General features: G+C 40.5%; 1 protein-coding gene across 1 annotated transcript in view; it reads right to left on the bottom strand.

The window, feature by feature from the left end:
* Window positions 1-27,690, bottom strand: part of SERPINI1 (serpin family I member 1) — a 146,136-nt gene that overhangs the window by 53,103 nt on the left and 65,343 nt on the right. The window contains exons 2-3 of the mRNA XM_032225704.1: window positions 11,581-11,848; window positions 7,803-8,033 (exon numbers count right to left, since the gene is read on the bottom strand). Coding sequence (XP_032081595.1) covers window positions 7,803-8,033; window positions 11,581-11,830 — 481 coding nt within the window. The 5' untranslated portion in view covers window positions 11,831-11,848. The remainder of the gene's footprint in view (window positions 1-7,802; window positions 8,034-11,580; window positions 11,849-27,690) is intronic.

Below are 27,690 nucleotides of genomic sequence, written 5' to 3'. Positions count from 1 at the left end.
TGTCAGATAAAAAGGGAGAAGAAGCACATCAATCAGCAGATCCAAATGAGCATTTAGAACAAAAAGTTCACCAACTTGCTCAATGAAAGTAAACCAAACAATCAAATATCCCAAAGGTGCTTTTTCAGGAGGCAACTGGACTTTCTTGTTTTTTCCCTTTTGAAGACATTTCACTTCTCATCCAAGAAGCTTCTTCAGCACTGACGGGATAGTGGGGAATGGAAGGATTTATATTCCCTGCAGGCAGTTGGTCATTTGCATCCTTTTAGACCAGGGGTGTCAAACATAAGGTCTGGGGGCTGAATCTGGCCTATGTGGCCATCCTGGACAGACTGGCCTCTGCCAGCGAAAACAGAGCTCGGGAGAGCTGCATGCGACCCTCCCGAACTCCGTTTTCAATGGCAGAAGATTGAAGAAGGAGGTCACAGTCAAAAACACAGCTCGGGAACCCATTTTTGCTGGCAGAGTGCTCGGGCCACCACAGGCATCCCCGACATGAGTGATGTCGAGCTGGCCGGTTCCACCACAAAACCGCGTTCGACTAAAGCGCGCTCGACGAAACTGCGTAGCTGACGTCATCACAGGGCGACAACAGCGCGGAGACAGAAGCACGCTGTAAACGCTAAACCTAAAATTAACCCCTAAACCTAAACCTAACCCCCCTAAACCTAATCCTAAACCTAACCCTAAACCTAACCCTTAACCTAACCCTAACCCTAAACCTAAACCTAACCCTAACCCTTAACCTAACCGAAACCTAACCCTAACCCTTAACCTAACCCTAAACCTAACCCTAACCCTTAACCTAACCCTAAAGCTAACCCTAAAGCTAACCCTTACCTTAACTTGAATCGGCTTGCTTTCAAAGCGCTATTTAAAGCACCATTCTTTCTCCGCACTCGCTGTTGTCACCCTGTTGATGACGTCAGCAACGCGGTTTAATCAGGCGTGCTTTAGTTGAGCGCGGTTTTGTCGTGCCACGGAGCTGGCCATGCCTCCACCTGCCCTCCGAAGGTCAAACACAACCCTGATGTGGTTCTCAATGAAATGGAATTTGACACTCCTGTTTTAGAGGGTCGTTGAACCCTCTTGGAGGTTAATCTGTGTCCTCAGGGTCACCTGAGTGGTGCTCCTGGTTCCTGTAGTTGCAATTTGTTCCCCTCTGGAAATCCCTTCCTACTTCCACACCATACATAGGGTGTTCATTCAAAATTGTGTAGTTAAAAGTCTGTAGAGATTCTCAATCATCCAGATCACGGTGGTCCCAAAGGTGCAACCGTGACCTTGATGACTGAGAATCTCTACAGACTTTTAAGCATGCAAATAATTAAAATAATTTCTAGATTTAAAAAAAAATATGGCCATTTTAAACTGCTACTTGGACAAGGAAGTCAACAGGTTTTGCGCACAGGTAACTTACACCATTTAATTCTAAATTTCTATCACACTTTTCCTCCAGAGCTCAAATGACATGCATCCATATTCCAGTTTTAATCATTCAGCCATATCTTTGTGAAATTGGTTGAGCGGAGGTAGTGATTGGCCATTATCAACCCTTCTTTCCTTATATATTATAATTTGCAAACCAATTTCCTTCCTTCCTTCCTTCCTTCCTTCCCCCTCCCTCCCCTATCTACCCACATACCTACCTACCAGAGGTGGTATGCTGCCAGTTCACACTGGTTCTGGCAAACCGGTAGTGGTGGTGGTGCAAGGCTCCGCCCACCCACCCTAATCACGGACCTTCTGTGCGTGCTCCCACTACCAAACTGGTCGTGAAGATTAGAGGCCCAGGGGACCTGCAAGACTACCTACTGCCACCAGTAGCCTCCCACTGTTCAGTGCGATCCCACAGAGTTGGCCTCCTCAGGGTGCCAGTGTCAGCTAGCGACCTCCAGGGGGAGAGCCTTCTCTGTGGGAGGGCCTTCCCTCTGGAATGAGCTACCCCCGGATCTTCGCATAATTCCCAACCTCCAGTCCTTCCGACATGCCCTAAAAAGTTGGCTTTTCCAGCAAGTTAGCCTGGCCTGAACAGAATAAAATAAATGATTAATTTAATTGATAATTTTAATCTAATTTTTAAAATTTTATTGTTAATATTAATTGGGTTTGTTTTTGGATACTTTATTTAATTTCCTTTTTAACTTTTGTAATATGTTTTTTTTTATGTTGTACACCGCCCTGAGTCCTTTGGGAGAAGGGCGGGATATAAAATCAATAAACAAACAAACAACAACAACAACAACAATAGAATACCACTATTGCTACCTAGCTACCTAAATATAGATAGGAACTTGTTTATTTTTGACTCGCTACTCAGTACCCTTATGGATTCAATAATGACTGAGTACTCAATCAATCACTACAGTACACTGGCTTTCCGTCCCAAAACACTGACATGAAAGTTGTACTAACTTAATCAACTAAATCTAATTGCAGCTCTGGAGAAGCAAAGTGTCAGTGAATACAAAGTGGATTAACTGCTAGGCTAACTGAAAGATGGAACATGGGACGGACTTTGTAACCTTCCTGTATTCCCTTTCCAATGATCAACCATGAGCCCAGAAGGAATCAGGTGACACAGGAGAATTTGAAAGGCTCTTGCTGGCCTTAACAAATGAATGCCAATGGTGAAGCTTCTCATTCTGAGCATTGCTTATAGGAGAAAAGGTTTGTTTAGAAATTCAATGGAGGAAGCTGTCAAGAGCCTTTGAGATCTGCTTTTGGAGCTTTGTCCATCAGTCCAGAACTTGATTGTTAGCTTGTTTGGTCATTTTTTTGCACTTGACCTCCATCAAGCTGTGATAGTAGGCTGGATCTCAAAGTCCCTTTCGCTCTTAAGACACAGTTGTATTGAGTTTTTCCTCATGTGAAGTTGCTGTTCAGTGGGGAAAGATTAACAAATGCAGTGTGCAGAATAACAAGAGGCAGTTCTATATTTGAAAGAGAAAGAGATGGCTTTTGAAAGTCATGTGTTTTTTTCTCTCTAGGGTCTCTTCACAACAACAAGAAAAGCTGAATCTGGAGTTACTTTCCAGTTATTCCTTCCAATTCTCATGAGCACATCTGTAGTTGTACCGAAGCACAGATTTAAGAATTGTAGTGTTATTTACAACCCATAGGTAGGGTTTGCAAAAAGATAGGGGTTTTTTTGTAATTTTTTTGACTTTCTAATAGTTGTCAAGATTTTTGCAGATCGAATCTGCCAGCTCTCCTATACCTGAACAGTGAAATATTGGAAACTCCTGAATTTCCTGATCATAGGTCCCCTGTCCTTGTATCCCCTGTCCTTGTATCGAAGGAGATGAGGTATGGGGGTTCAAAAGCTTCAAATCCACTCCCATCACTAAGAGAAATTTCCTATATCGTCAGCCTATAACTGCAGGAAAAGAATAAACACCTGCATATGAAAACCTCATTCCAATAGAGGAGAATATCTGTAGCTCAGTTGAAATGTGGAATCTAGCACTGATGATGTTACCTAGTTTAGGTAATGAAATGTCTGCAAGAAAACAATATAGCTCAGAGATCACCAAGGACCCTTCAAAACCTCACAGTAGTAGTTTACTATGAAATTTCCTTAGCAGAACGAATATACTGATTACATGGCCTGAAGTTACATCATACAGGCAGGCATCATGTTATGATTGTGATTGAGCCTAGGAGTTACGATCATTAAGTTGTGATGGTCCATAAAACGAGGACACCATGTGACCAGACCTGACTTTATGACCTTTTTCATAGTGGTCATTAAACAAAAGCAAGAGTTGTTAAGCAAACCCATTGTTTGCTATGCACCTTGGTTAGGTGAATGTATGAGTGGTTCGAGTGCAGTATCGCAGGCTACTTCTGCTGCCTGCCGGCTGCTTGCAATTTGGCAGTTCAAATCCCACCAGGCTCAAGGTTGACTCAGCCTTCCATCCTTCTGAGGTGGGTAAAATGAGGACCCAGATTGTTGGGGGCAGGAGGCTGACTCTGTAAACCACTTAGAGAGGGCTGTAAAGCACTGTGAAGTGGTATATAAGTCTAATTGCTATTGTTATTGCTATGGGTTGGGTTTTGCGGGAAGGAAATGCCAGTTTCTAGAAAAAACATTGTAAATCGCGGTCCCTTGACTGGGGTGGGGGGCACACTACAATTGCCACAAGTGTGGGCCAATTACCCAAAGCCCTAAAAGTGGTAACAAGGCCATGGGGGGTGGGTGGGGGGTCCCAATCAAAACTGGATCATTAAGTGGTCTTTTTTTGGGAGGGGGGAGAGGGGTGGGTCTGTTCTAACTTCGACTGACTGCACAGACTGTCTATTCTAATCTGGGTGCTGATACAGTTATTCTTTTGTCACTGTATCACATTTTATATATGGCTAAACAAAATAATCATATAGTTTGCTGCCAGTGAGATAGCAATTGCTTTGTATCCCAGGAACTAATAACTATGATAAAACCTAATTTAAAAAGTGTTCAGAATCACCTCACGTCCCCTAATCTTAGCAAACTTTAATACGGCAAGGTGGAAGTACTTAGACTGAGAGTCAATGACTCAGATGAAAGGTGAGGTGTAAACAGCATGTACACCTGCTGAGAACTCATCTGCACGGAATCAGAGGATAGGTTTTTAAATACGTATGCACCTAAACAGATTATGTTACTGACAACATGAATGGGAGTTATGAGCTCCCAAGCTCTATTGCAGATTGTTAAAACAAAAAACAATTGCAACAAAAGACGTAAACAAATAGCTTTTTAAAAAAAATAAAAAAGCCTACAATCTAAAGATAAAATGACAACTTTGCAGCTGTTTACATTTTAAACATCAGTCCATCTTTTGTTTTTGAAGAGTTACCAATGCTACTATTTCTGAACAGGCCACTGAGCTATACAGTATAATGGACTTATTTTAAAAAATGCAAAGTTCTTTCCCTTGCAGAAACTTGAATTTGATTATTTTTCAGGGGATGTCCCAGCTAAGGCCTGATTCTGCTTACACAAACTATTCTACAGTTCATTTACTTGGCTGAACGCTGTTTGCACTAATTGTGTGGTTTCTAAAACCCACGTTTCCACTCTTTCTGATAGCGCATCATTGGCTATAATATTTATTATAGGCAGTACAATACATTCCAAGGTTTATAAACAATGGGTATGTAGGGTCATACCATTGGTCTATTTAAGATATAGAGGTAATCATTTCCCAAGAATTCAGGAACCTTTGAAATGCTGGGAACTGAATGTGAAATCTTGTGCATTTAAACCATGTGTTTTTCCACAGACCTACTGCTATCTCCTCTTAATGGCATTGTTCCACTGAACCATCTTTCAGTAATATTTAAAGTTTTATCAATAGGTTGGCATCGTTTTCTAGGCTTTAAGGTTGGTAAAGTACTAATAAAGAAAGCTTGCCTTTTAGCACTCAATCTGCCAACATTTGTTCAAGGAAGAGAAAGAGACATCTTGCATCTGTTAGAGCCTTGAGAGGCTTGTTAACCTAACATAGCAGGTGCTGTGCACACATTTGGAAATAAATCCTTCCAATCAGAATGCATTGTCTGTGACCCGGGGTTTCCAAGGGGAATGGCTTGCATGCTTTTTGGTATAATAATTCTGAGTTTGGAATTCTGCACTGACAGCAATGAATTAAATAACTATATCAGATTTCATGGGATCCATATTGTGCATATGGGCAGATGTACATTTCAAGCATAGTGCTGCTTCTTTCATTACAGGAAGAGAAGCCACTGGTGTCCTGGAGATTGTGCTCATCTTCCAGTGTTCTTTCATTAATGAGCCCCAAACCCTGGATTTTACAAAAATAAAATGTTTGGAGTAACCCTATGTGTGTGTTTGTGTGTGTGTGTATACACATACACACACATATACATATACATTACAGTTACAGTTAGGGTATGGCTAGCTGATGAGAGCTAAAGAGCTTGAAATAGATCTATACTAGTCTCCCTTTATTTATTTATCAGCACAAATACAACATACATACATACATACATACATACATACATACATACATACATACATACATATACCTATATATTTTTTATTTGTGCTGATAAATAAATTTATCAGCACAAATAAAAAAACACAAATATAACAAAGGCAACAGTAAAAATATTGGGTTTCTGTCGTGATGGACTCTTGTGACGAGCCGATTGACAGATGATGGAAGCAGTTAGTTTCCTCCCATAATTGGGGCTTACCAGGGGTTGTGACACTAAATATATATAATACGCAAACACACTTATATATACCTTGTGCATGCAAACACACACTTATACCTACCTACCTATCTACCTACCTACCTACCTATATGTGTGTGTGTGTGAGTGTGTGTGTGTATGTATGTATGTATGTGTGTGTGTATGTATGTATGTATTATAAACACACACACATATATATATATACATCAGAGGTGTTATTCAGCAGGTTCTGACCAGTTCTGGAGAACTGGTAGTGGAAATTTTGAGTAGTTTGGAGAACTGGTAAATACCACCTCTGACTGGCCCCGACCCCATCTATTCTCTGCCTCCCGAGTCCCAGTTGATAAGGAGGAAATGGGGATTTTGCAGTAACCTTCCCCTAGAGTAGGGTGTGAATGGGGATTTTACAATATCCTTCCCCTGCCATGCCATCAAGCCACGCCCACAGAACCGGTAGTAATTTTTTTTAATCCTACCACATATACAGTATATACATACACAAGTACACATACACACACACATACACACTGATATATACACACATATGATTACTGCAGACATTTCAATTTTATATCTCAAGAAGAACTAAATGTAATTAGTAGACTACATATAACTTGGCCAATGGATCTCAATGGCAGGCGATACAATAAAGTAAATTGAATGGCGTGTTAAATGTGGTTGGCAGATATTTGGCAAGCTAAGTGTAATTTTCAAGAACAACCTCCCCTATGGCTGAAGTTACAGGTTTTCGATCACTGTGTGCTATCTGTTCTAACCTATGCCAGTGAAACATGGACACTAATCTCAATCTCACAATTGATACAAAAGCTAAGAGTGGCGCAAAGAGACACATGCTTCCACAAGAGAGACCGAAAACAAAATGGATCGACGACATCAGCAAGTATTGTGGGCACAACTAGCAAAAGAACTTTCAGGACCGTATTGCTTAGAAACATGCAGAAGAGGCCTTCATTCTGCAGTGGACAGATAATGGTTAAAATGAGGATGATGAATACATACAATACAGTGCAGAACCGTTAGTGGAATTCAGGCCTGGGTCACAGAAACGGCAGTGACCTAGCCCTGCTACGCCACAAAACCAGTTCCTTCGCTAACACTGATGTTGCTGCCATATTGGATTTTAGCGACTGTGCGTGAGCAGAACAATTTACATTGAACAGCACATGCATGCATTGTCCGTGGGTTGTGAACCGGTAGTAAAATCGGCAGCAACCCACCCATTTACACACACACACACACACACACACACACACCACTTAGGAAAGTATTCGTCCCCATCGCTTGTATTGATTTTGTTATGCTGCAGCCTGATACACACACACACACACACACACACACACAAATATACACATACAGTAAAGGCGTGTGTGTGTATATGTGTGTGTGTGTGTGTGTGTGTATGTATCAGGCTGAAGCATAACAAAATTGACACAAATGATGGGGGTCTGAATACTTTCTTAATTCAGTGTGTGTGTGTGTGTGTGTGTGCTTGCGTGCGTAAACACTGTCTGGGAATAAATGGCATACAATGACAACCCATGACATTGAGAATTGGAAACTAATTAGGAACCTACTGTTGGTACGGTTCTCCACCCATTTATTGATGTAGCTCGCAACAGCTATATTTTGACTAAAATCCACAACTTCGACTTCCGCTTTAAAGTACTTTTTCAGCAGCTGCAAAAATTTATCACTAATGTGATATCCATTCTGCACATAAAGGGAATTGGCAAGCTTCATCACGTAATGGCTATCCTCGGTAACAGCCATGTCAGAAAGATCTTTCAGGAAGGCAAATTCTTCACCTGAAAAATAGGAAAAAGTGATTAAAATTGGTCTGACAGAACTGGCAAATATATTGAGAGCTTAACACATCTCACTGCCTTCCTAGGGAAAAAGGATTAATGAGCAGTGATATTTCAGTGAAGTCAGGTACTAAGAAATACTTCATATAATTAACCTTTCTTTGAGAAAAATGAGATGAAACAAGGAAGACAAAAACTCCAAAGAGCTTTACGGGCAAAACTCCACTTCAGTATGGACTTCTTTGATCGGATTGCCAGGAAGTGATCATTAAGTGCACCATGATTTTCCTCCTTCCTTTCCAAGACCTTTAAAACTAAAAGCAGTTTTCTACCACTTGGTTGTTGGATAGACCAAAGATTCAAGTTCTCCACCAATAAGTCAGCTTAAATTTTCTAAGGCTTACAATATGTAATTCCACACGGTACATTCTGGAGCCTGCCTAATCTGGAAATAGCACTCCAGATTACAGCTCTTGCGTCAACATCCTGATTATTAATATTCTTTGCATTCAAGAAGACATGATGGTGGTATCAACTGGCCATGTCATCATCCCTTTGTCAGAGTTTTTTTCATTTGTCTCATTTACCCTTTCCTCCAATACAAATTCCAGGTGATATAAACCACTACAGAGATCTATGTACCGTATTTTTCGGAGTATAAGATGCACCTTATTCCCCCCTAAAAGAGGGTGAAAATTTGAGTGTGTCATATACACTGAATGTAGACCCACCCACCCACCGCCACCAACCCTTTGGCCTCTGCCTCCCAGCAATTTACCTCCTTGCAGCAAACAGGGAAAATGGGGCTTGGGGAGGCTGCAATAGGCTATAGCAATCCCTGCAACCTGAAACAGATGATGATCGGGAGGCGCGCTTAAACTGAAAGTGAAATGTAACACCACAAACAGTGTATATCATCTGTACTGTTTGCTGTTTGTTGCAAGGAGACAAATCGCTGGGAGGCAGAAGCAGATTTTTTCCCTTGTTTTCCTCCCCAAAAGCAAGTGTGTCTTATACTTCGGAGCGTCTTATACTCTGAAAAATATGGTAATTCTCAGCAGGCAAACTGAATGTTATTAGACTGGGTTTGGTTCAGAGGAAAATATTAGAGCTTATTTTTCATGCAATCAGTGTTCTCCACTCTCAACTTCTTCCTTGTTCGAAGCCAAGATTTGGATCCTGGATATTGGCTATTTAGTTTGAAATGCGCTATGGTAGGGGTCACCATGGAACAAGGATAGCAGATAACATCTTAGGGATGCTGACAGTCAAGAAGTTATTGGGCCCACATAACACATATGTGATACGAACCTGTTTTCATCTGCTTTCTATCTTAAAATGGCCAGAAGCTGCACATTTTAGAGATGCAAAAGGGAGTTTCATGGTTGCCTATGACGCACTCCTGGTGTATCTTTAATCAGCCCAAAGTGTACGTGCACCAAAATTTGAGGGAATCAAACTGAATTCTGACTTCCTAAAACTGAATTCATGTCTTCCTAAAATTGGGCAAATTGTTTTTTTGCATAAAGGTTTGTGTGTGTGTGTGTGTGTGTGTTTAAAATAAAATTTACAATTTTATATGGCACTGTCAATTATTATTTCCCTCTCCACTGAAGGCTATTTTCTGAACATGAATGTAGGACAAATGATGATCAAAATAATAGCACAGTTTTCTTATTAAATTTGTTTGCATTTCCTTTTCAGAAGAAAAATCCTTTCTTGATTCCCTGGAATTTTCCAGTTGTCGATTCCAACCGTCAGTCAGATACTCAAGAGAATTATGTCAGTTCTTTTCCTTTTTTAAGATCTAGTACCTCTATTTTTCTCCCTGCGTTTTTTTCCTTTGGCTTTGCCTCAGGACATCAAATGAGTAAACTTCTTCTCTATTTTCAATGGAAAAAGAGAAATTGTATCTGCCTCCTAAGTATGTGAATAAGACCTGTTTATGAATATGAATTGAGGATGTCTGCAATTTGCTGGGTCAGATGTGCTCTGTGTCCAAGCTAACAGCTTGTGTCAACAGATGCAACACAGCCAAACAAAAGATTGTCACAGAACATACATTAAACTAAATATCATTTTCTCTTTTAATATTAAGGTCTCATCTTCCTATGCAAAAGATCACATTTCTAGCAATATGAAGATTCACCTAAACAGATCATCACTCCTATTCATAATAATAATAATAATAATAATAATAATAATAATAATAATAATAATAATACGAAGAAGAAGAAGAAGAAGAAGAAGAAGAAGAAGAAGAAGAAGAAGAAGAAAAGAAAAATAAGGTTACAATCATAGACATCGCAATACCAGGTGATAGCAGGGTCAACGAGAAGGAATATGAAAAAATTGCAAAATACCAGACTTAAAAATCGAAATTCAACAATTATGGCACAAACCAGCAGTGGTAATTCCAGTGGTAATTGGCACACTGGGTGCTATTCCAAAAGCACTGGAATTACATTTAAAACAGTTAAAAATTGACAAAATCACCATCAGTCAAATGCAAAAGGCCGCACTGCTTGGATCTGCATGCATATTACAAAATACGTTACAACGTCCTAGGCCCCTGGGTGGGGCCTGACTAGTAACCAATGCCAAATCCAGCAAAACAACTGGCCGCTGTGATATAATTCTGTTGTTAATAATAACAATAACAATAATAATTGAAACGCCCAATGGCCAACTAATTAAATGCAATGAAAATGAAGTGTACAAACATTTAGGCATTCTGTAGTTGGATAACATCAAGCATGGAGAAGTAAAAACTATTGTCAGGGGAGGGTACACCAACAGAGTTAGGAAAATTTTGAAATCTAAATTGAATGGTGGAAATACAATCAAGGCCATAAATACCTGGGCAATACCAGTTATAAGATACACAGCTGGTAAAATCTGACACACCCAGATTTTCAGTCTCTTTTTGGAGGAAAAAGGTGTGTCTTAGAAAAATACGGTACTTGCAGATATTTCATTACCCTAGTAGGTAATATCATCAGTATGTATATATGTATGTATGTATGTATGTATGTATGTATGTATGTATGTATGTATGTATGTGTATATATATATATATATATATATATATATATATATATATATATATATATATATATATATATATATATATATATATATATAATCAAAAGAGCAATGTGGGGCATAGAGCAGTGCAGTGGTGAAGATGTTCATCTGCTATTCGGAAAGTTGAGTGTTTAATCCTAAGTAGTGGTAGATGTTTCTCTCCTAGGGCACAAAGAAAAAAAAATGCTGTGAACTTTCTGCGGCGTCAGGAAGGGCATCTGGCCAGTAAATGCTCAGCTCCATCCAGTCAGAATTTAGAGATTAAAGAATCATGAAAAGAGAGTAGTGAACTGATGGTATTACTAGTTGGATAATGAAACCTCAGCAAATTCAAAGAACACCAAGAATTCCATAGTTCAACCCTGAGCTAAATATTCTCTTTCTATTAGATGCATCATAAACATTAAGTACCTAGACTTATTTTTTAATTGACTTGAAAAGTATTATTGAAGCATATTACCATTTTTCAAACCTTCATAGCCCATGGAGTGCTGAATTTCTTTCAGTGTGGAACCGTGAGCACCGAGCTCCACCATCCCCATCGTTATTGCTATTCCCAGCGGGGAGAAAATAATATTTTCATCTTCTCCTGTAGCTCGCAGCTGATTGTAAACATTCACAGAAAAATCTGCAATGGTTTCATCAGGAAAACTGGTGCTGAAGGCTTCGCTGTGCAAAACAAGAAGCAACAGGAGTCCAAGAACAAACATGGTCGAAGAGTTTCAGATCTGCAAGGCAAAGAAGGAGGAAAGAAAATGAATCTTACATTGTGCACACATGATGGATTGGTGGGATCATTAAATCAATATGTGCCTAGTGTGAAGGAAGGATGTTTTTCTGGATTTTAAAAAAGCTCCCCACTGAGGAAAAAAAAGTCACTCAAAAAATGGAACTCAGAAAAAAAGAAACTGTGTTCAAACTAGTGGCTCCAAGAAGGTTAGAATAGAATAGAATAAAATGGAATAGAATGGAATAGAATAGAATAACAGAGCTGGAAGGGACTTTGGAGGTCTTCTAGTCCAACCCCCTGCCTGGGCAGGAAACCCTATACTGTTTCAGACAGATGGCTATCCAACATCTTCTTAAAGACTTCCAGTGTTGGAGCATTCACAACTTCTGGAGGCAAGCTGTTCCACTGATTAATTGTTCTAACTGTCAGGAAATTTCTCCTTCGTTCTAAGTTGCTTCTCTCCTGGTTTCTCCTTACCATTTTGTCATAAAAAATGGATATTGCCCCAAAGTGGACAATACTTTTCCATCACCCATAAAGCTTAAAGAAAAGATTAGCATCATCTCTTCTAGCTACAAAGCAAGACTTAAGACTTTTGCTGTTCCACTTGTCTTTGTTTTCAGCTTTCTGCTTGTCTTCAGGGGGAGACATGGTGACTCCCCCCCCCACTTTTTGGGGAGGAGTTAGAACCAAAGAACATGGAATAATATAATACACAACATAATAAAAGTAAGGGGCAATGAAAGCTGCATATGTTGGGATCTTGGAATCCTAGTGGACAGCCATTTAAATATGAGCCAGCAGTGTGCAGCAGCTGCCAAAAAAGCCAACACGGTTCTAGGCTGCATAAACAAAGGGATAGAATCAAGATCACATGAAGTGTTAATGTCACTTTATAATGCCTTGCTAAGGCCAAACTTGGAATACTGCATCCAGTTTTGGTCGCCATGATGTAAAAAAACGATGTGGGGACTTTAGAAAGAGTGCAGAGAAGAGCAACAAAGATATTTAGGGGACTGGAGGCATATAAAGAACGGTTGCAGGAACTGGGTATGTCTAGTTTAATGAAAAGAAGGACTAGGGGAGACATGATAGCAGTCTTCCAATATCTCAGGGGTTTCCACAAAGAAGAGGGAGTCAAACTATTCTCCAAGGCACCTGAGGGTAGAACAAGAAGCAATGGGTGGAAACTAATCAAGGAGAGAAGCAACCTAGAACTGAGGAGAAATTTCCTGACAGCTAGAACAATTAATCAGTGGAACAGCTTGCCTCCAGAAGTTGTGAATGCCCCAACATTGGAAGTTTTTAAGATGTTGGATAACTATTAATCTGAAATGGTATAGAGTTTCCTGTCTAGGCACGGGGTTGGACTAGAAGATCTCCAGACTCTGTTATTCTATTCTATTCTAGTGCCAGGATAGAGGCAAATGCTGCAAATCAAAAACTTGGCTGATCAGCACAGCAAAGATAACCTGTACCTTAGGGGCACAAAATCAAAATCAAATCTTGAGAGACCTGAATCAGAGAAAACATTCCAGGTGAAAGCCAACCCATTAGCCAGAGGAGCTTCCAGAAGCAGTGGGCATCCATCAAACTTCCAAAGGGTTAGACACTGGGTGGTACCATCTTGGATTGCTCTCTCTCTCTCTCCCAGCTGACTGCACATGCACTGGATGATTCCAAGTGTGGGGCCCAGGACGAGGTTGCACCAGCAGTGCAATTCCTCTAATTTCTGGGATTGTCCTGCTTTTTCTGGGCCAAGAAGGCAGCACTCAAGTCCTCCAGGCTTGATGAGAACATAGTTATAAGATTTCCCCTTTTTTTCATCATTACAATGGCAGCTGGAACACTGAATGGATGTTATGGTACACTGGGAAAAGGATGGGAGGAGAGGAATAATATGGGTTATTCTAATAAGGTCTACCATGATGGCTCAGGACCCCGAGGAGAACAAGATTCATTGGTGACTCAGTGTTCTGACCCAAGAGTATGAAACAAACTTTGTGTCCTGGCAAAAAACCCTTTTATTAATTTACAGCGAATTCTGTTCATTCACAGCCAGCAAAGTCTTTCAAAGGAGGATTTATGGTCACAGACCTTATCTGGCTTGGAGAGCTGACAGGCTGATATCTACAGAATTTGGCAAGGAGTCACTAACCAATTAGTGAACTAATTGTCTCCTGCAAACTCCACTCCCCTTTTGCTCCTCTTTTATTTCCTCTGGGAGGGGTCATTCATCGTCTGGCCTTACTCCCAAGTGAACCCTTGTTCTTTAGTTGTTCCCTTTGTCTGATAACTCTGCACATGCGTACACTGGGAACAGGCTCCAGCTGTTCATCTGCCTCACTGATGTCTGACCCTGAAGGCAGCTGACAGCTGGCATATGGCTCTGGCCCCCTCTCTGCCTCCGACACAGAGCCCTCATCAGAGCCTTCCCCAGACTCCAGGACTGGCCCATGTTCCTCCCCAACCTCCTCACTGTCCGAATCTCTCTGCTAGCTCCACTGGTGGGCCACAATACTCAGGGTTTCTCAGGTCCACCATGCACAGTAAAAAATGGGATTCCCCTTCAGCAAGGTAATTCTCCTTGGTTGAGTTATAGGCTATACCAAAGCAGCCTATGGGGAACAGAGACTATTTCAGAATAAGCAGAAAGAGAGAAAAGTTCATTCTCTTAGTCTCACAAGTTCACCCAGGGAATCATATTCCACGTATGATTGAAAAAAAGATTTTCTTCACTGGACGGGAAAGAATTCTGTGCAATGCCTTCTGGCAAGAAATGACATTCTTCTCTATCAAGTCCATCTTTGGTGATCAGAATGACATTTTGTAGGAATTCTAACTTCTGCTCCTCATCACACAGGGCAGCATTTGAAAATCAACAGAGTTGATTCCAAGCCACTAAATTTGTAGTTCTTAAAAAAAACAAAAACACCTTAGGTCTTCAAAATACAAGACAACTATTTTCTGCTTTATTTTTCCAAAAGAAATGAATAGTCTCATAAAATGGTTGGAGGAATGCTAGAGAGCCCCTCTGTGAATAGTCCTTATGTCATATGCACTTTTTATTACTGACATTTTAAAGTCATTCTATTCCAGGACTTTTCATTTTATAGAAATAGGTATCTCTTGTACTCTTTTTATATGCAACTTTATTAAATTTCCCTCCCAAAACCTCGTAAAATACAAAATAGCAAAGAAAAAAAAGATAGAGGGAAACGGGGGGAGGGACCATGAAAAAAAAAGGAAAACGGGATGAAAACAAGGAGGAAATAAAAGCTATACGGAAAAGAATAACTTTTGAATTGCTTCGGTACAGATACAAGCATAAAATGCAATGATCCTTTGAATTAGAATAAGTCATAACACACAGTACTGCTATAATCATAAATAAATCTAATCATCAAATGCCAAGGTTAAAGTTGCATTTCTCTCAGTTTCAAGCAAAAAAACCCATAAGTGGATTCCAAATAGAAACAAAGTTAGAGAAAATCTTTTCTTTAATCAAAGCATTCAATTCTCTGCCAACTCCATTAATCTCAGCAGCTATTCTTCCATTTGTGCACCTAAAGAAGATTTACTGCTGTTGACATTGTAAGGCTTGAAACTATCTTTTCTTTTGGATCTTTGGCCTGCCAACTTTCTATTATTCTACCATGCATTTTCTATTGTGGGAAAATGGGAGGGGGGGGAAGAGTTAGATGCTATGTAGCCATAACAAAATTCTTTCTAGAAAGCCAAAGTCATCCTTTGTCTCTGCACTTCTGCACCTGACCAGAACTGGAGGGGTGGAACTGCCAGCATGGTAGTGGAAGATTGGACCATGTGATGGACCTATGGGTGTGGGGGCAAGATCTTGAAATTTCAACTGGGTGGGGAAAACCGGGAAGCTTTCAGATTCGGGTTTTCCCAGATGTGCCAACATGTCTCTCTTAAATTGGAACTTTGAGCAATACTTTGCCTTGGACTTTGATTTACCTTTGGGTGGCATTTGGAACCTTGACAGAGATATTGTATAAGAAGGAAAAAAGTTCCATTTTTTTCTGTCTGTTCATCCATAAAATTTAAAAGAAAAGTCTGTGGTATCAACGTCCTTGATTAGTTTAGTGGGATATAAGATTAATACATAAAATAAAATGGGATATTAGAACCGACTGAAAGAAGGATAATTAATGGAAAGAGCCCCCCAAAATTGGGTCTAAGTGAATAAAATATAAACTAGGTCTATATCGGGGTGCCAAACTCGTGGTGTCGCGTTGTCGTTAATGTGACGTATTGCAACTTTTTTCTCTTCGCTAAAACGGAGGTGGGCGTGGTCAGTGTGTGACATATCTGGCCCGCGGGCTGCGAGTCTCACACCCCTGGTCTAGCTGAATAAGAGAGCTACAGTCACATGACTGATCTGAACTTTGCAACCTTTTTTGTGGCGGTCGTAAACCAAATGCCATGGTCAAAAAAGTGAATGCTGCAGTCATAAAATGAACCAAACTGGAGATGCCTATTTCCAGCACAACTCTTGTAAAACATGGTCCCAAGATCACAGGTGCTGCAAACAATCGTAAATGCAGACACGTTGCTGAGTTGCTACGTGACTGGCTGGATTCAGATGAACTTCAGATTCAGATCATAAATTGGGTCAGTCATAACTTCAAGTGGTCACTAAGCAAACGGTTGTAGGTCAAGGGCACAGTACTAGAAGCAAGGAGATACAGATTCTTGTCCACCCACAACTCTGGAAGTTCATTTGATAGTGTTGGACCAGACAGTATCTCTCACAAAATTGCTGTTATGGGGAATCTACCAGGAAGGGCTGTGATGGCAAATCTATGGTAAATATGTCAGAGGTGGCACGCAGAGCCCTCTATGTGGGCAAGTGCGCCTTTGCCAGCTGCTCTTCTGGCACATGCACGCCTGCCAGCTTGTCTTTGTGGGTGCCAGAAAAACATCCTGGTTTTTGGCCATTTTTTTGGCCATTTTCAGACTGTTTTTCAGACAATTTTCAGACTGTTTTCCAACCATTTTCAGGTTGTTTTTCGGCCATTTTTGGCCCCAAAACAGTCCATTTTTTTGACCATTTGTAAAGCTGTTTTCTGGTGCTCAGGAATCCATGAAGACCGGCATGCATGTACACACGTTCTGATTTGGGTACTCGCTGCCGAAAAGGTTCACCATCACTGACATAGGGTTTTTTGGGGAAACCCAATAAGAAGGAGCCATATATACACTGCATTAAACTCTTGAACAAGAACAGAAATATAACAAATATATAAATTATTAAGTTAATGTGGTATTCAGGCAGTAGCAGCTCGAATCTTGCATCTCCGGCAGTTTTAGCCTATCTTTGTGGGCGTGTATCCTAATAGAAAGCAGAAAAGATGGAAAGATGGGGCTGCCCCAAAACATATTAGAAAGATATTTATTCCATGACACTACCAAATGGATTTTATTTCTTTGCAAAGATATACTTACCCATCACAAAAAGTTGTTAAAAGTCACATTCTTTCCTCTATAGCAAAATGAGGACGGGGAGAATTCATGGATAGGTTTCTGTTCTGACCCCCCTCCATATGGTGAGTCACACCGACACAAGGTTACTGTTAGCCACACTTTATTCACAGTAATTACTCACAGACAAGACTTTGGCAGCAACCCAGACTCCCACAGATAAGAGATACACATAAGAGCTTCTCCAGCTTAGTATAATGGTTGTGTCCTGCAAAAAGTCTCCTCCCAAAGTCTCTTCTTATATACTCTCTTGGGAGGAGCCAAATCACAACCATTATCTTCTGATTATCTTCTGTCTCCGTAATTGCTGCCTACGCTTCTCCGCCCTTCTCTGCCTGGTGTCCAGGGCCAACTCCCTTTGCTCCTCCCCACTGTTCCAGGGCCTGACGTCAGGGACAAACTCCCTTTGGCTTTCACCACTGCTCCATGCCTCAGGCGCCTCCTGGTGGCCAACCAGCCTCTCTGGTTCCTGCTCGGAGTCTGCACCCTGCCCAGGGTCCTCCACATCTTCCAGAGCTGACTCATAGGGTCCCTCGCTATCGGAGTCTGTCGGCAGCTCCAACGGCTCCTGCTGGGCCACAACAGGTTTCCAATACCCCAAACATCTGGGCCAAATTGTAGTTCTGAAAGTGCTGAGATTGCTGTATCTTCAATTTTGGGTATGGTTCATTTATGCCTATTTACCAGGACATGTGTATTCTTCTCTCCAGTGACCTATTGCAATCATGATACTTAACATTTATATGGTGTATCTTATTAGCTGGCTGTTCCACAAACATCACCTAATTAAATATTGTGGCAGCTCAGAGCAGTGTATAATTAAATGCTATTAAACCCATTTTATAGGTGAAGAAGCATCAAGTAAATAGGCTGTTCTGTGTATTTTAGCAATAACACTAAAGACCACTTTTTCCAAAGGCTTTCTTTAAAAAAAAAGAAGTAAAAAGAAAAAACAATAGAACAGAATTCTATTCCTAAATCATATCCGAGTTCAAGCTGCAGACAGGATAAATGGATGGTTGAAACTACCATATTATGGAAACTATACTAAGACTCATCTCCCCTAACAGCTGATTTACCTTCGTGGGGAGCTTTTCTTTGCCAATTTGAAAATAAATTTTCCTGTTAGAGCTGCACAGTCGAGAGAACGGTTTTACCTCAGCGGTACCAATCTTTGTGAATTAGGCTTAACAAAACCTTCATTATTCATATATAATACGTAGATGTCATTCAGCAATACCATTCCGCTGATGGTTTACAATGGAAAATAATAATATAATATAATAAAAAAGCACTTTGGCTGCAATAAATAACAAAGTGGATTTTGTTGTTAGCATCATATGCATGAATCTGTTTTTTTCTAGTTTGGAGATCATGGTTTCTAATTTAGCAGGCTGCAGAAAGCCAGACAATTCTGTTTCATCCAATAAGCCATAGTTAACCTATGTACAGGTAGTCCTTGACTTATGACCAACATTTCTGTTGTTAAGTGAGGCCTTTGTTAAGCGAGTTTTGTCCTGTTTTGTGACATTTCTTGCCAAAGTTGTTAAGTGAATCACTGTAGTTGATAAGTTAGTAACCTGGTGGTTAAGTGAATCCGGGTTCCCCATTAACTTTGCTTGTCAGAAGGTCACAAAAGAGGATCACATGACGCCGGGACTCTACAACCGTCATAAATATGAACCAGTGGCCAAGCATCTGAGCACATGACATGGGAATGCTGCAAAAGTCATAACTGTGAAAAACGGTAAGAAGTAACTTTTTAAAGTGCCGTTGTAACTTCGAACGGTCACTAAATGAACTGTTGTAAGTCAAGGACTACTTGTAGGGCTTAATGTCACCCAGCCAATGCCATGCAACAGTTTGTACAATAGATATTCCCAGCAGAGAAAATAAAAGCAAGCACCAAACAAATAGACAAAGTATTTAGTGGCTAAAAACACTGCTATTTTAAAACCTCAGATAGAATAATAATAAAAAAACTTTATATGATACTTTATATGATACTAAAGAGCCTCTTGAAGTGGGTGAAGAAGGAGAGTGCAAATGTTGGCTTGAAACTCAACATTAAGAAAACTCAGATCACGGCATCCGGTCCTCTCAATTCCTGGCAAATAGATGGGAAAGAAATGGAGGTAGTGATAGATTTTATTTTCCTGAGCTCCAAAATCACCACAAATGGGGATTGCAGCCAAGAAATTAAAAGACACTTGCTTCTGGGGAGGAAACCTATCGCAAATCTAGACAGCATACTAAAAAGCAGAGGCATCACCTGCCAATAAAAGTGTGTATAGTCAAGGCTATGGTTTTCCCAGTTGCAATGTATGGCTGTGAAAGTTGGACCATAAGAAAGGCTGAGCGCCAAAGAATTGAGGCCCTCGGACTGTGGTGCTGGAGAAGACTCCTGCGAGTCCCTTGGACTGCAAGGCGATCAAACTGGGCAGTCCTAGAGGAGATCAACTGCTTTGACTGCTCTTTAGAAGGCCGGATCCTGAAGATGAAACTCAAATACTTTGGCCACCTAATGAGAAGGAAGGACTCCCTTGAGAAGAGCATAATGGTGGGAAAGATTGAGGGCAAAAGAAGAAGGGGACGACAGAGAATGAGGTGGCTGGTTGGAGTCACAGAAGCAGTAGACATGACCTTAAATGGTCACTGGGGGATAGTAGAGGACAGGAAGGCCTGGAGGAACGTTGTCTATGGGAACACAACTTCTCAACTAACAACAATACCCAAATGCCTTAAACTATGTTTCATGAGCCAGGAGCCGCATTTCCCAGCCACGGTGCTACCAACAAAAGGAACATTGTTCTTCCATATTTGTGTGAAAGACCTACATTGTAGACCACCATATATACCAGCAACAGACATTGCTTTTCTTTTGGAAGACACCTACCTTTAAAATGTTCTGTTTCCATATCTGAAAGATACCACAATTAACCCATTTTTAGATGCTTCCCAAATATTCTTGTTTTCAACCAAGTTTTCTTTGTGGGAAAAATGGCCCGTGAACATCTAGATACATTAAAATGTTCACAGTTTTAAACTTTAAGGTAAATTTAAAACTTTATCGGTTGCTAGAGTTCTTTTTTAGGGTATCATGGCTAGCGGTTAAAGACGCTGAGCATGTCAGCTGGAGAGCTGACTGCCTGGGTTTGAAACCCAAGCTCTGCACACCAGGGTGACTCCTGATATTTGCCCCAGCTCCTGCTCGCATAGCAGTTTGAAAGCATGAAAATGCAAGTAGATCAATAGGTACCACTTCGGTGGGAAGGTAACAGCTTGTGCCTTTGGCATACAGGCATGCTGGCCACGTGACCAAGGAAATTCAGACAACTTTGGCTCCCTCAGTCAAGAAACAAATATAAGCACTATAGCCTAGAGTCAAATCTTTACTTTTTAAGGTACTGATAGCTACATTATTTATGGCACCTGGCACAGAATGCCATCGAAGACCATACGCCATTGTTCAGTGAGATGGGCTCTGAACGAGAACCTCTGAGTTCAAGTCCCACTGAAAAGAGGCAGTCAGGAAAGGAGATTGCAATCAGAGATGTATTTAAGATGGGTGGTAAAACAATTTGCAATCCAATAGGCCATACTTTGGGGTTGGGTGGGGAGATGCCAGCTTCTTCTCACCCTTGATTTATAAGAATTAGGGTTCATTTAGAAAATGATACCTGGAAATGCAGAATGTAAAAGTACTCATTTAATCTCAATGATATCTACTATCTGATAAAATTTACATTGCAACTGAGTCAGAAAAATGCATGAGCTCTTAAACATTCCTTTCAATATTGTACAGAAAATGTGTTTCCCTTTTACTCAAGAGGTTTACATTATAGAGTTGGCATGTAGAAGTCATTAAATCGAGTAATGTTGTTATACTCACATCAACTAAAAATGTAATCTCTGCAGGACAACCAAAGCTGTTTTTCAAAATTGTGTTGAATTACCAAGGTTGCATCTTCAATTACTATGTCAAATGTTATCAAGGACTACCTACTTGTTATTTAATAAGTCAATATATTATTTCCAAGCCATATGGCATGAAGTCTGAATGACAAATATTGTCAGCTCCTTAATTTTCATTTAAATGGGGGAATTTAACAGAAAAACAATCCTTGAAAGGGGCTCTTCTGCTACCTATATTTGGTTCTCAATTACCTGTAATGGCTCCTCTCCTAACTTGAGAAACGGATTATTTCAAAAAGAACCTTTAATCAAGCAGGATGGAAACCATTAGAAGCAAAGCAGCATCTGAAAACCTTTAGGCTATGCAAATGGGATTAAGCTGATAATGACCCCTCCCCTTTGTCCGAATGCAGATTCTGACCAATACACAAGTGTGAAGATGCTTCCTTAACTCTTCTGCCCTGGGAGTCAATAAAGCACACGTTCCCATGGCTATCTCTAGTTAGACATCAAAGCTATATATCCCACATGGCTATCATAAACATCCCACCAGAGATGTTGGGACCTTCAGTCTCCCGGTGACAGGAAACCAGTTGTAAAGTTGAAAAACTGAGTTGTTTCAGATGTAACTAATAATTTAACTCCGAGGCTCCCCTCCTCCCAATTGAATGGCAGTATCACTTTTAGGGATCTGACATTACCACTATTCCGTACATATTTCTGCTATAATGGACAAGTTTCTTAAAGCTGTCAGAAAAACAACAGCAAAAACCTAAGCAAAAGAACCCACCACACTGTCTGTTCAACCAGATCTGATTCACCTTGCTGTCTGTTTATTTAAGTCAAGCCGATGCCTACTGTTTCCCTTCAATTTTGGGAAAACATGGAAGTCACACAAAACCAGATCTGGATTGTATGGTACAATTGGGTAAGGCAGTGAAAGCCAACTGCTCAATTGCTTCCTGAGTGGTTTGTCAGATGACATCTAAGCATTGTCATGTTTCCCCTCTTTTGCTTCAAAATATCTGACGAATCTTTGTTTCAGTGTTCTGAGACATGCTCTCTAGCACTCTGAATTGATAACACTGCCAGTTTCAAGGAAATCCATGTGAATAATATCAGTTGCATCCCAAAGAATGCAACCATGGAATTTTGTATTTTGATCCCTCCCCGCCGCCTTACAGGCAAAGCTGTGTGATAATATTCTATGGACTGCATCTAAAAAGGTTAAATCATGGCAACTGGATCAAGTTTTATTAAAACTGAGACCTTTTGTCACTCATCCAAGTATCGAAACATTCCATGGACTGGCATTTCATTTCATTTCTGGGTCGTAATCAGAGGTGGGTTGCTTCTGGTTTGGCCCAGATCAGCTGAACCGGTAGTAGTGGTGGCAAGAGGCTCCGCCCACCCACCCGGACGCTTGTGCATGGGAGAGTGCGCCCGGACTAGTAGTAACAAAATTGGTAACCCACCACTGGTCATAACAATGAGTCCATATTTTGCTGTCTGTCACAATGTTGTGAAGAAATTCCTCACCTTCATTTTCCTAGCATGACAGTTGCTGGCAAGTTTCAACTCTTGAAGCTTTCATCTCTTCTGCATGAAAGGAACTCATCTTGAACAAACTTTTTAGTATTGAAGAACATCAATTATGTGACCCACACATTCCTGCGAGATGCCAAGCTTGACAGCAATTTCCCTTTGAGTGATCCACTGATTGTCCTTAATCACTTCATCAACTTTTCTCGTGTGAAATTAATCAGTTGCTGTCACAAGCCATCCACTTTGTTCTTGATCACGCAAATCAGCTCTGCCCCATTCACTACCCTTATTTATTTATTTATTTATTTATTTATTTATTTATTTATTTATTTATTCATTCATTCATTCATTCATTCATTCATTATTTATTTATTTATTTATTTATTTATTTATTTATTTATTTGGCCCAGCAATACCCAGTAGTCATCCCAAGCCAATCAACACCACAAATGCCCTGCATTCAGTGGTGAATTTCAATTGGAAGAGTTCCTTCAGTACTCAAATATTCAATCATGGCATGTTGCTTAAAGTGCCTTGATACATATCACAGGGTTTCATTTCATGAATTATAGCAAGAGAACTGTTTCTCACAACCACTTTTTACCAACTAAACAGGTATCAAAAAACTCATCAGAGCACCTTTTGCATGAAAGTGGTGTATTAAATTGCAAATTGCCATAGTTTGATGGCTTATAACATTAGAGGTATTACTTTTCCTTCAACCCTCCTATCGTGGCAATAAATAAGGGAGTCTTCTCTATGCTTTCTTGACTTGGTCACAACCTGGGGAACTGATCCAGTTACCTTCTCTGTAAAACTTCAGAATTCCTAACCTATTAACCCCCTAATATATCCCATCCTTTCTAGAGGATGCATGATTTCTTACAACAGCTAAGGATGTCCAAGTAACTGTACTGCCAAATATGGTTTTTTGCTTGCTATTTGCTACATCTGGATGAAAACAAAAATGTCCTCCCTCACATTGAAAGATGCTCAAGGCTTAATTACCTATTCTCCGAAACACCTGAGGGCAGGACAAGAAGCAATGGATGGAAACTAATCAAGGAAAGAATGTCTATGGAGATTACCCATCAATCAGGTCATGGTTTTCCAAAAGGTGATGTTTCAAAAGGCAACTGGACTTCTTCGTTTTTCCTTCAAGACATTTTGCTTTGCTGAAGAACTGAAGAAGGTTTTAGATGAGAAGAGAAATGTTTTCAAAGAAAAACAAAGAAAGTCAAGTTGCCGTTTGAAAAAGCACCTTTGGAATCAAGGAGAGAACCAACCTAGAACTAAGGAGACATTTCCTGATAATTAGAACCATTAATCAATGGAACGAATTGCCTCCAGAAGTTGTGAATGCTCCAACACTGCAAGTTTTAATGAAGAAATTGGAGAACCATTTGTCTGAAATGGTGTAGGGTTTCCTGCCTAAGCAGGGGGTTGGGCTAGAAGAACTCCAAGGTCCCTTTCAACTTTGTTATTCTGTTATGTAGTATATCCATAAAAGTCATTTCAGATTTTTCTTGGGAAAATGTAGAGAAACAACTGAGGTCCAACCATCATTACTTTTTTCAAGGCTTATAAGAGTAAATCATTGAAATTTAAATAGATATCCACATTCATTCATTCATGATTATCACCTTGAAGAGAGATGGGCAGCAAACAAATCTAATAAGTAAAATAAAAATAAATAAAATAAATTGTGCCGGTTATAATTTGAAGAAAATAAAATAACTCTGACCAGAACATCTGAATCCCATTCTAGTTGTGCAATCAGATAGCAATAGCAATAACACTTAGACTTACCATATTTTTCGGAGTATAAGATGCACCGGAGTATAAGACGCACCAAGGTTTTGAAGAGCAAATTTTTAAAAAGTAGATAGGTTAGTTAGAGGGATAGAGAGAGATAGAAAGAGAAATACAGTAGGTAGGTAGGGAGAGAGAGAGAGAGAGACTAGTTAGGTAGGTAGATAAAGGGATAGAGAGAGAGAGAAATAGAGAGATAGAGAAATACAGTAGATAGGTAGGGGGAGAGTGAGTGAGTGTAGATATGTTGGTAGGTAGAGGGAGAGAGAGAGAGAAATAGAGAGAGAGAGAGAGAGAGAAAGAAAGAAATACAGTAGATAGGGAGAGAGAGAGAGAGAGAGTAGGGAGGTACGTAGGTAGATAGATAGAGAGAGAAAGACAGAGAGAGAGAGAAATAGGTAGGGAGGGAGAGAGAGAGAGTAGATAGGTAGGTAGATGTTTCCAGGTGTATTTATCCATGTGCTGGAGAAGGAAATCACCCACAATCTGCAGCACCTAAGACTTTGTTTCTGCTGGCACAGCACTTGATTAATGTAATTCTCATCAATCAGTTAAAGAGCTTTCCAAAATGGAAAAAAAAGTTTTTGCACTCTGCAATCCTCCCAAAACGGCCCATTTTTTGCAAAAACAGGCCCGTTTTTTTTTAAAAATCATGAATAGCCTTGGGGAGGGGGGTGTTGCTCCTGGGGGGTGGGGTGGGGGTGGGGAAAACAAGCAAAAAATGGCCCGTTGTTCACGAATGAGACTGATTTTGTCAAGAAAATTGCATGCATAGCCTTATGGAGGCTAATAGAGTGCTGCTGAGGGTTTGGGGGGGCAAAAAACATCCATTATTTGCTCATTTCTGCCCTCCCCAGCCCAGGAGCTCTCTGAAAGCCTCCATAAGGGTATGCATGGCCATTTTGGTGAAGGGGGGTGGGGCTTCAGAAGGCAAAAAATGCTGTATTCAGTGTATAAGACACACCCAGATTTTCAGCCTCTTTTTTGAGGAAAAAAGGTGCATCTTATGGTCTGAAAAATACGGTATATACCGCTTCATAGTGCTTTACATCCCTCTCTAAGCTATAAAACATGTGTAAAACTATACACAAATGCCCACTTACACAGTCAGCATATTTTCCCCAACAATCAGGCTCCTCATTTTACCCATCTCAGAAGGATTGAAGGCTGAGTCAACCTTGAGCCTGGTGAAATTCGATCTGCCAAGCTGCTGGCAGCCGGTGATCAGCAGAAGTAGCCTGCAGTACTGCACTCCAGCCACTGCGCCAATGCGGCTATTGAATGATCTTATCAGATCATTCAGTAGCCATTGGAAAGCTGTTCTTTTCAGGCTGTATAACGAAAGAATAAGAGTGAACTATCTTCCATATCAAATAATTCTTAGTAATGAGTCTCGACTCAAATGAAGCTTGTGTTATTTTAATACTGTTTAGAAAATAAATGAATAAAATATAAAATGCCTCACTTATCTCAACACATACTGTATGTCCTGTCATATTAACCACAATTACAAGCATTTTGCTTCAATAGATGTGTAAGAACTAAAGCAAAATAATAGGCCATATATTAGCATAACAGTATGAATATGTGCTCATGTTTTTTTAAATAGCTTATATTAACTGAGTAAAAAAAACAAACTATACACAAATGTCCATAAAATTAAAAAAAACCACAATAAACCACAATAAAAATTGCTTAATTTTGACAAGGCAAAAGACCTGCTCACTCTGTAGCGTATCACTAAGAATCCATGGTTACAGATCTCTAAAATGCTTTCATTTCTTTATTTAGTCTATATCTTGCCTTATCTGCTTATATAAACCTTAGATGGTTTGCAATCATAAAACAGAATACAAATTATTTAAGATGACAGTACAATCAATGCAATTCAAGTCATTAAAATCAATTAACAGTGAAAAGAGGGTAAAGATTTGATTTGGCTGCTTTCCTGAATTGTGCAAGAACATTGGACAGGTGTCAAAAAATTCCACCCTGGGGAATATATGCCATTTCCAGAAAGACACAAGAATAGCCTTCTCTTAGACATTATATAGCTGTGATGGAGAACCTGTGGCACGCGTAGCCATATCTGAGGGCACAAGAGGTGTTGCCCTAAGTCAGCTCCAGCGCACATGCGCATGCTGGCCAACTGATTTTCGGCCTTCCGGAGGGCAGGGGGAGCCCATTTTCACCCTCCCCAGGCTTCAGAAAAGCCTCTGTAGCCTTTGGAGGATGAAAAACAGGTCCAACAGGCCTATGGGAAGTTCGGAAATGAACCTCTGGTTTGCTCGTCGGGCCGTTTTTCACCCTCCCCAGGTTCCAGAGGCTTTCCTGAAGCCTGGGGAGGGCAAAAAATGGCCCAGTGAGCCTACCAGAAATCTGGAGCTTCAGTGAGGGTGGTGAGGGTGCGAATCTCCACGGGGAGATCGTTCCAAAGGGTCGGAGCTGCTACTGAGAAGGCTCTCCTCCGCGTAGTCGCCAGTCGGCACTGACTGGCGGATGGAACTCGGAGGAGGCCTAATCTGTGCGATCTAATCGGTCGAAGGGAGGTAATCGGCAGGAGGCGGTCTCTCAAGTACTCTCAAGGTTTAGGGTTAGGTTAAGGGTTAGGTTTAGGGTTAGGTTTAGGATTAGATTTAGGGGGGTTAGGTTAAGGTTTAGGGGTTAATTTTAGGTTTAGGGTTTACAGTGTGCTTCTGTCTCCGCGCTGTTGTTGCCCTGTTGATGACGTCAGCTACGCGGTTTAGTTGGACGCGGTTTAGTCGAGCGCGGTTTTGTGGTGGAACCATGCACACATGCGTGGGGGGAGGGCATTACATTATGGGTGTGGGCGCTATCTCGTGCATGTGTTCTCTTTTGACACCCCAGCAGAAAAACGTTCACCATCACTGTCATATAGCCAACCCTAGGCAATAGCAATATCTTCCAAAGATGTTAGGCAATATTCAGGGATACCGACTGCTGGTTTAGCAGGGAGCAGTATTGTTGGATGCTATCAATATATTCAAATCAAATATCTTTATTACTGTCTTTGAGCAGCTTTTACAATATAAATAGTGCAAT

Source organism: Thamnophis elegans, chromosome 10 (genome assembly GCF_009769535.1).
Source record: "Thamnophis elegans isolate rThaEle1 chromosome 10, rThaEle1.pri, whole genome shotgun sequence".
NCBI classification, from domain to species: domain Eukaryota; kingdom Metazoa; phylum Chordata; class Lepidosauria; order Squamata; family Colubridae; genus Thamnophis; species Thamnophis elegans.
Note: the sequence above shows the minus strand (reverse complement) of the source record. Positions and strands in the feature narration are given on the sequence as shown.